The following is an 8508-nucleotide window of genomic DNA, read 5'->3' on the forward strand; positions in this document are numbered from 1 at the left end:
GGTGGCTCCCGACCCCCGCCCGCCAGCCGCTACTCCCTGGAGACCAATGGGGCCCGCGTGGTCTCCACCAAGTCATGGTGAGGCCTTCGGTCTAGACAAGTCACTTCCAGGCCTGAACTCCCCCCTCCTTCCCCTCCCTGAGGTGGCTACATCATCCCAGCCATGGGAAAGGGGGAGGGGGTCCCTGTATCAACAGCCCCTGCTCCCACCTTAGAAGTGGCTGCATCTCAGTGCTGGGTGGGGAGGTTCCTGTAGAATCAGCCCCTTCCCCTTACCTCCAAGGCAGCTGCATTTTGGAGCTGAGCAAGGAATCAGTTACCTTCCCGCTCCAGGAGGGGCATCCCTTCTTTTCTGAAGCGGGGAAGGGACAGTAAGCCCTGGGCCGGGGGTCCTGGCTGACACCTCGCCATCCCCTCAGGAGGAAGAACGACAAGCTGGAGCTGTTGGTGGGCTGCATTGCAGAACTGACAGAGCCGGATGAGAGCCTACTGCGTGCAGGCGAGAATGACTTCAGCATCATGTACTCGACGCGCAAGCGCTGTGCCCAGCTCTGGCTGGGGCCTGCTGCCTTCATCAACCATGGTGCGGGGGGTGGGGCAGAGTCTGCCTGGTGCTCTTCACTCCCAACCCACAGTCCCCTGCCCACCTGGCCTTTGCCCCCCTCCCCAGCTGTACTGGTGCCCCTCACTCTCAACCCGTAGCTCCCTGCCATTATCACTCTGGAGATACAGTCCCATACAGAGGCTCCTTGTTCTGCTGTGTGAAGATGCCCTCATGGGGGCTGAGTGGGGCTTGGGGTCTTTGTGGTTCTATCCCCCTCCACCCCTAGGGTTCCACAGGGCACCAGTGTGAAAGTGGGAGCGTCATCCCCTGCTTCAGCCACTGTTCCCCTTCCCTGATCCTGGGGCTGGATCAGGGCCAGTACCCCCTGGAGGAGAAGAGGTTTAGAGCACTGGGCTTTGTTCCAAGGTAGCTGGGCCTGTTTCTCTGCACCATCCAGCTTACTGAATGCCTCAGCAATCCCACTGGTAGATGTTCTCACCCAGACACTGGGGTGAAGCAGCCATCTGACCTCCTTATCTGGTGTCTGTTTGTCTGTTTCTCTCTTTCTCCCTGTTATCCCCCTATGGAACCTCCTAGACTGCAGGCCAAACTGTAAGGTAAGTCACGTGACCTTGGACTGTATGTCCAGCTCTGCTGTGGGGGCAGATGGGTTAGATCAGGGGAGCTGAGAGCCAGGACACCTGGGTCCTATCCCAGCTTTGGGAGAGGAATCTGGTGGGTTGGGGGCGGGGGGTGCGGAGGAGGGTGGGAAGGTGCTGTGAACCAGCTCTAGGAGAAGATTGGGTGGGTGCCTATTTAACTGATATCCCAGAGCTGTGGGGTATCTCTTCCCAGTCCCAGGGGCTGGGGAAAGCGGATCATCCCCCCCCCCAGCCACACACACACACACACCCCCCCCCCCCCGGTGTGTTGGGGAGTCCTTGGCCAGTGCCTGCCTCATGCCATCCTGGTGACGCTTGTGTCCATCTCTCTCCTCCCTTGTCAGTTTGTCCCAACTGAGGGAAACACGGCCTGTGTGAAGGTGCTACGGGACATCGAGCCCCAGGATGAGATCACTTGTTTCTACGGTGATGGTTTCTTTGGGGATAACAATGAACTGTGCGAGTGCTGCACCTGTGAGAGGTGGGCATGGGCAGGGTTACAGGGCAAGGGTTGGGCTGGGCATGTGGGGGAAGACGCTCCATTCTGTCTGCTTAGTAACCCCCAGATCATGCTTGGAGCTCCCAGATGCCTAAGAGCTGGGATGTTCTGGACACCAGGAGCACCCTGCTGATGACTGCAGAGCCTGGGAGGAGCCAGGACTCCTGGCTTCTATCCCAGCTCAGGGTGGGGGAGTTGAGTCTGGGTTAAAGCAGTGGTGCTTAATGTTTTTGCCCAGTGGTCTGGATGGACAGCACCTGGGCTGGATCTGGCCAGTGGTCTTGATCCAGTGCCCAGGGTGGGCATGACGGGGCCCATCTGCTGCATGGAGGAGAGTGGGGGGGGAAGCCTGGCCCTGATCCAGCTGCATGGGGGAAGGGGGCTTATCCTAGTCCCAACTCAGCCCTGCAGCGGAGATAGGAGGTATGACCTAGCTCTGATGCAGCTATGTGGGGACAGGGATCATAGCTCAGCCCCTTGGGAGAAAGGGGGCATAGCCCTAGTCTGGCTGTGCAGAGAGGAGGGGGCTTAGCTCTGACACAACATGCAGAGCTTGGGAATTCGGCAGCAGGGGAAGGCGGTGATATTGCCACTGCTCCCTCAGCACGTGTGGAGTCCCACAGGCTATGTTTAATTGCTCCATGGGCTACATTTGGCCTATGGGCTGGAGGTTGAGTACCCCTGGGTTAAAGCATGGGAGCTGGGACTCCTGGGTTCTATCCCAGCTCTGTGTGGGGGCAGGGTGTCTGATCAAAGCAGTGGTGTGCAATGTTTTTGGCCAGCAGGCTGGATGGGCAGTGGCCAGGCCATTTGCGGGCCAGATCCATCTGGTCTGGATCCAGCACAGGGCAGTCATGGCAGAGCCCCATCTGGCCATGCAGAGTGGGGCAGGGGGCATCCTGGCTCCATCCTGGCCATATGAGTGGGGAGGGAAAGGGGGGAACATAGTAGCCCAGCCTCTTGCTGGGTGGGGGCATGGCCCAGCTCTGCCCCACCTAGTCCCAGAGGGGGGAGGAAGGGGAATTCCCCACAGTGGGGGGAGGGGGCTTAACCCAACTCCAGGAGGAACAGGGGTGTGGCTTGGCCCCATCCAGCTGCAGAGGTGGGTAGAAGGGGTATGACCCAGCCCCAATATGCTGTGCAGGGCTCAGGGTTTGGGAATTAGGCAACAGGGGAAGGTGGCTATATTTATTGCCATAGCTCCCCTGCCATCAAGTTTCCCAATCCTGGGGAGCCCGCACGCTGGATACCTTTGGCTCCATGGGCTACATTCAGCTTGCGGGCTGGAGATCAAGCATCCCTGGATGAAAGCATGGGAGCTGGGATGTCTGGGTTCTAGTGCAGCTCTGGGCAGGGAGTGTGGGCCAGCAGGGTTAGAGCAGAGGGGCCTGGGGACCCTCATTCTACTTCTCACTCTTTCTCCATTGGCTCCCACAGGAAGGGGGAAGGCGCCTTCCGGCAGCAGCAGAAGGACCCCTCTCAAGCTACCTCAGCCCAAGAGAAATACCAACTCCGTGAGACGGACGGACGGTTACAGCGCTGGAAGGGCCGGGTCTCCAAGAAGGTGCAGCCTGGTGCCAAGGCAGCGCGTAGGGCCCGGCGCCGGAGGGACCGCCTCCGCGGTAAGGCTCCATATGGGGGAACCAAGGGAGGCTCAGGTGGTTGCTGCGGGGAACAGCCTGTGTCTGTGCTCATGCCAGTGCCCAGCCTGGCACCAGGGGGTGCTCTCACTTCATCATGGCTGTCCTAAAGAACTCCATTCTTGAGTCCTGGCTGGTTTGTAGGCCCCCTACAGTTAAAGGCACAATGGGGTTTGATGTGGCATCCCACAATCCTCCTGCCACACATGCATGGCATCAAGTCCTATTGCACCTCATTGGTGGTGCAAAGGAAGCCTGGGATCATGATCTCGGGTTCACCCTGCACCAGCAAGTAGCAAGCTCCCACAGCTGATGGAGCTCCCAGCCACAAGGGCACACTGTGTACTGTTGAGGTTGGGAGCCATCAGCTGATTCAGGCTCCTGGCTAAAGGGCCACACCATTTGTGAGACAGCTGCCAGCTCCTGGCCTCTGGGGCACATGATGTGGCCACCTCTGGGAGCCTGGATCAGCTTATGGGGCTCCCAGTTGCCTTCCCTGTGGCTGGGAGCCCTGGACTGGCCACACATGCACATAATGGCATGATAGGAATCAACCACGAAGTTATGATATGTTTTTTGATTGATGATTTTATAGTTTGTTTATCATATGGCCAGGTCACTACCTAAGACGCAGTTAACTAGTTAATTGCACCGTAAGCGTAACGTGTGCCAGGGGCCTCAGTCTAGTTCAGGGGTGTCAAATATATGGCTTGTGAGCCATGTGTGGCCCATGGAGCTGTGTGATCCAGCCTATGGGTCACTGCCCCAACCCTATATGTCAGCCCTGGCCCCACATCCTGCATGGGGTGTGTGGGCTGGACCCAGCCCCAGCACCATGCAATCAAGCACAGGGGGTTGGTTTGGGGTGCATGCTACATGGCTCCAGGGTCAGTCCAGATCAGGCCGTGCCCACAGCCAGTGCACAGGGCTGGTCTAGTGGGGCACCTCATACAGTGTGTGCCCTTGGGTCCCCTGTGCCATCTACAGTTCTTGGTCTTCACACTGTAGTTAGCACATGCCTGGTGCCAGCCCTGGGGCCAGTGCAGGCAGGACCTAGCATCAAAGGCACTGCTGAAGGGGGGCAGTTCTGGTCCAGCCCACAGACCAGGCCAGCAGCCCCATGGGCCTGGATTAATTTGACACCCCTAGTCTAGTCTTCTTTGCGTCTTTGTTCATGACCAATGTATCATAGAATCACAGAGAAGCAGGGCTGGAAGGGACCCCTGGAGGTTATCTAGTCTAACCTGCCTGAGGCAGGACCAGCCCTGTTCAAACCATCCTGTAAAAAGCCATTGTCTAACCTCTTGGTAAAACAGCTGTCAGCCCTGACACAACAGGAGACATCACACCTGAACCTGTCACAGGTAAAGCAGGGAATGACCCTGTCCCTGAGCAGCACCCACTGGGGCTGAGCTGGGCCCAATGAGCCCTCCCTGTCCTAATCTATTTGATTGTCAAACAGCTGCTTCATTCAGCCCCAGGGATAGCTGCAACCCAGCACTGAGTTAGAATCCCTGTATAACCAGCTGTCAAATATGCCCCACCCAAGGGGTGGCTCCATTGTAGTGCCAGGCTAGGGGTTCTACTATGAACAATCTCCCAGTATGTCGCACTGCAGAGGTGGCTGCATCCCCGCTGGGGCAAGGGGTGCCTGTCAGAGCAGTTCCCTAGGCCCCTGTTACACATTACATATATTAACACAGTTAACTGGTGAATTGTGCAATAAATTTAGACCAGCCACATGTGCAAAGTTGTTATTGCATGGTAACAGTTACTTTCCAGCTATACAAAAAGCTGACCAGCTATAAAGCAGCTGCTTGAAAACGTGAAACAACTCTATAGTTGGTTTCTATTCAGTTTGCATTTGAACGTGTAGCAGCATCCCTACTGCACCCGACCCTGGAGCTAGTTGCATCCCAGCTGGGTTGAGCACTGGGCTGGTGATTGATGCCTCTTTTTTGGTTTCCCTTGCAGCTCTCCGTGCCTGTCAGCTCCAGCCTGGCTGGACACCCTCCTTGCCTTGCTTCCCACAGCTTCAAGCACTCAGGCATCTGCGGATCCCTCTGCACAACTGCGTTGCTTGCAGGGGTATAGGCAGGGGCTGCCGGCTGAGGAAGGAGCTGGCTGTCTCTCTGGTACGCTGCCTTCCTGGTGCCTCTGCCCCTGAGACCGCTGTGGCACAGAGCTCTGAAGCCCTAGAGCATCACCCTGCCCTCTACCAGCATCCTCCCAGCAGCACAGAGCCTTCCATCCCCTCCTCTCTTGGATCACTGGACCTCCTAAGGCTAAAGACTCCCAGCTTGACTCGCGTCTTCTGTGTGGAGTTGGGGGACACGAGGGTTCTGGCCTCCCAGGACCGAGGGCAGGGCCCTGGGATTGGTCCCCCCATGCTGGGAGTTAGCAGTACCCCAGGGGAAGCTTCACCAGGGGCTGTGCCCCACAGCAGGGATGTGGTACCCCCTGGGGGTGTTGTGGGGCACTGCCCATTAGCCCCTCAGCTTCTCTGCCGTACTCGAAGCATGGTAAAAGCTGTGGCCTCCTGTCCTGCTTGGCCCCTGGAGGCACTTGCTGCAGCAGGAAGGGCCAACCCCCATCCCCTGCCAGACCCTAAGCTGTCCTTGTATGCTCATGTGAGGCTGGAGAAGACGGAGCAGCCTCCCCAGCCAGCCATGAGCAGGACGGAGCCAGAGGAGGCCTCAGCTCCCAGCGGAGACCCCAAGCGGACGGTGACCTTTCAACCTTTTCCCCCTGCCAAGCGCCTGCGGCTGGTGGTGAGCCACGGCTCCATCGACTTGGACCTGGCCTCAGCAGCCAGCGAGGAGGCGGCCTGACTGGGCCTCAGGTAACAGCTGGGCCACTGCTGTGCTGTTCTGTGTGGTAGGGGGAGACCACCCAGCCCCCTTCACACCCCTCTGGTTTCCCCTCAGTGTCTCCAGTTCTGGAGGGGTGTGGAGCCCCCTTTTCCCTGGCCAGAGTCATGAAGCAGCTCCCCCTCTGCTTCACTGGCCTCTCAGAGCCTCCATTTTTAATATGGGGCTGGGCCCCACAACCTGTTTTTTTAGGTAACACAAATACACCCACACAGTCCCTCTGCTGCACCCCAGACTGGAGCCCTGAGGCCAAGCCATATAACACCAGTCTGTTGGCAAGTCGTCAGTCCAATTCCCCGTGTGTGTGTGTGTGTGTGTGTGTGTGTGTGTGTATCACCCCTGTATCTCCCTTGTTATTTCATACTACCTTTGTTTCGGGGGTCTTTCTTTGATCCCCGCCCCGCACTCCAGGGGTTCTTGTCTTGGGATGAATTCATATTGGGGGGCAGAAGGACTGTTGTGGGGGGACCTGGGTCAGCTGGAGTGTTTTGATACATATCTTTGCCAGGCATCTGGTTTCACCGGGACACTTTTTTATGCTACAGGCAACTCTGAGGGCACAGCAGCTGAATGGCTGGATGCCCATAGGGTGCTGTTGGAAATTTTTTTGGGGGGGGGGAGGGGTTTCCCCTCCATGGGGTGCTGGCTGGCTCGGGGGTGGGGAGATGGGGCCAGAGCCTTTCCCTCAGGGCAATTTAGATAGGTCAGAGTGGGCTTTGCAGTCTCCTGTGTGGAGTCTGGGGGTGGGATGGGGGGAGTTACTAGGGTGGGGGTGGTCCTTTTATTCAACTAGCAAAAAAGACCAACTTCCAAGAGAAGTGGTGCTGGCTCCTACCCTGGGAGTATTTAAAAGAAGGCTAAGTGAACACCTGACTGCGGTCATTTGACCCAGTACCCTTTCCTGCCACGGCAGGGGGTCGGACTTGATGATCTGCTAAGGTCCCTTCCGACCCTACCAACTATGAATATGCTCGCAGCATTTCTGTGCTACTGTCCCCAACCTGCACCGGGCACACCAGCACCAGGTGCATGGATATCCTTAGTAACCCAGCTGTGCTGAGGTGATGCCCGCTTCTTATTCTAGGTGGGTTGTCCAGATTGGGGCCACCTGGTGATCCCTGGTAGAAATGTCTCCCCTTGCGTTTCCCCAGGCTTGGGCCTTGTAGGTGCATGGGTCATGCTGTGTCCAAGCTCGGGTCATGGCCGGGGGCATGGCTGTCATGGGTATAGGTAGGGTCCTTGTCAATCCTTGCTCCCCTCCCTCCCATGGGGCAGCCCCTGTGCCCAGGCAGGAAGGGCCAGGAGAAGCCACCCTTGGTATGGCAGCTACAGCCAGCCCCTCCCTTCAGGGGAGCACAGGACAGACGTATTCCCTGGTGACAGGACTCCTGTGTTCCCTACCTGTGCCCCATCCCCCCTGGGGGCATATGATTTCTACCAGGCAAGGATCTGGTTCTCCTGGGTCTCCTGCTTTCTGACCACAGTATCTTTATCCTGAACCTGGTGCTCACTGCCATCTCTCCAGTGCTCAGAGTCAGGGACTGGGGGAGCAGGGGAGCTACAGTTTTCATGGGGGTTTTTCCAGCCCCTGGGCTCACCCAGGTACACCAGGAAGGGGCAGGTTGCTCTACAGAGGCCAGAGACAGGGAGGGGAAGAGAATTCAGTTCTCCAAGGGATTTTTCTGTGGTTCAGGTGTCTCCTTCCTCCTGCCCCCCTGCTAGCGAGCCCCCTTCCTCACTGGGAAGGCAGGGGCGGGGTGAGGGGTACAGGATGAGGATCTCTGATCTGCCTCTGTTTGCAGTGCATTGCAGCCCTAGTGTGTACTTTCCCTGTCTTAGTCTGGGTTAAAAAGGCAGTAGAATTGTGGAGTGGGGGCTGGGAGCCCTGGACACCTGGGTCCTTCCCTGGGAAGCAAGCAGGGCAATAGTGGGATAGGGTGTGGGGGGAAGCTAGCATACCAGTACATCTTGGTCCTTTCCCTGGCTTTCCTTTGGTCCAGGGCTGAGTTGCTTCTCCTCTCTTGTGCCTCAGTTTCCCCATCTGTATGATGGGTTTCATATGTACCTACCTCACAGGAGGAGGCGGTGCTATTTCTAAGGCCCCACACAGCCCTGGGGGTACAGCCACCCCTCATCCCCTGCTGCTACCCGGCTGCATCCCCAAATCAGTGCATACCCCCAGGCCCTGGCTGAATTCAGGGCCCAGCAGGCAGGGACCATTTGCTTCCCAGCCTGGCTAGAACCAAGACCCCAGCACAGGGCAAGGCAATGACAGAGGGGAGAGGTGCCCAACC

General features: G+C 57.7%; 1 protein-coding gene across 4 annotated transcripts in view; it reads left to right on the forward strand.

Moving 5' to 3' along the window:
• KMT5C (lysine methyltransferase 5C) overlaps nucleotides 1-8502 on the forward strand; it is a 17398-nt gene extending 8896 nt beyond the window's left edge. For all 4 annotated transcript variants that reach the window (XM_014517290.2, XM_006014945.3, XM_025196719.1 and 1 more), the window contains exons 5-10: nucleotides 24-77; nucleotides 419-582; nucleotides 1141-1160; nucleotides 1550-1686; nucleotides 3142-3326; nucleotides 5319-8502. In XM_014517290.2, coding sequence (XP_014372776.1) covers nucleotides 24-77; nucleotides 419-582; nucleotides 1141-1160; nucleotides 1550-1686; nucleotides 3142-3326; nucleotides 5319-6175 — 1417 coding nt within the window. In that variant the 3' untranslated portion in view covers nucleotides 6176-8502. The remainder of the gene's footprint in view (nucleotides 1-23; nucleotides 78-418; nucleotides 583-1140; nucleotides 1161-1549; nucleotides 1687-3141; nucleotides 3327-5318) is intronic.
• Nucleotides 8503-8508: the final 6 nt, after the last annotated feature.

The sequence above is a fragment of the Alligator sinensis genome, unplaced genomic scaffold (genome assembly GCF_000455745.1).
Source record: "Alligator sinensis unplaced genomic scaffold, ASM45574v1 scaffold647_2, whole genome shotgun sequence".
NCBI classification, from domain to species: Eukaryota; Metazoa; Chordata; order Crocodylia; family Alligatoridae; genus Alligator; species Alligator sinensis.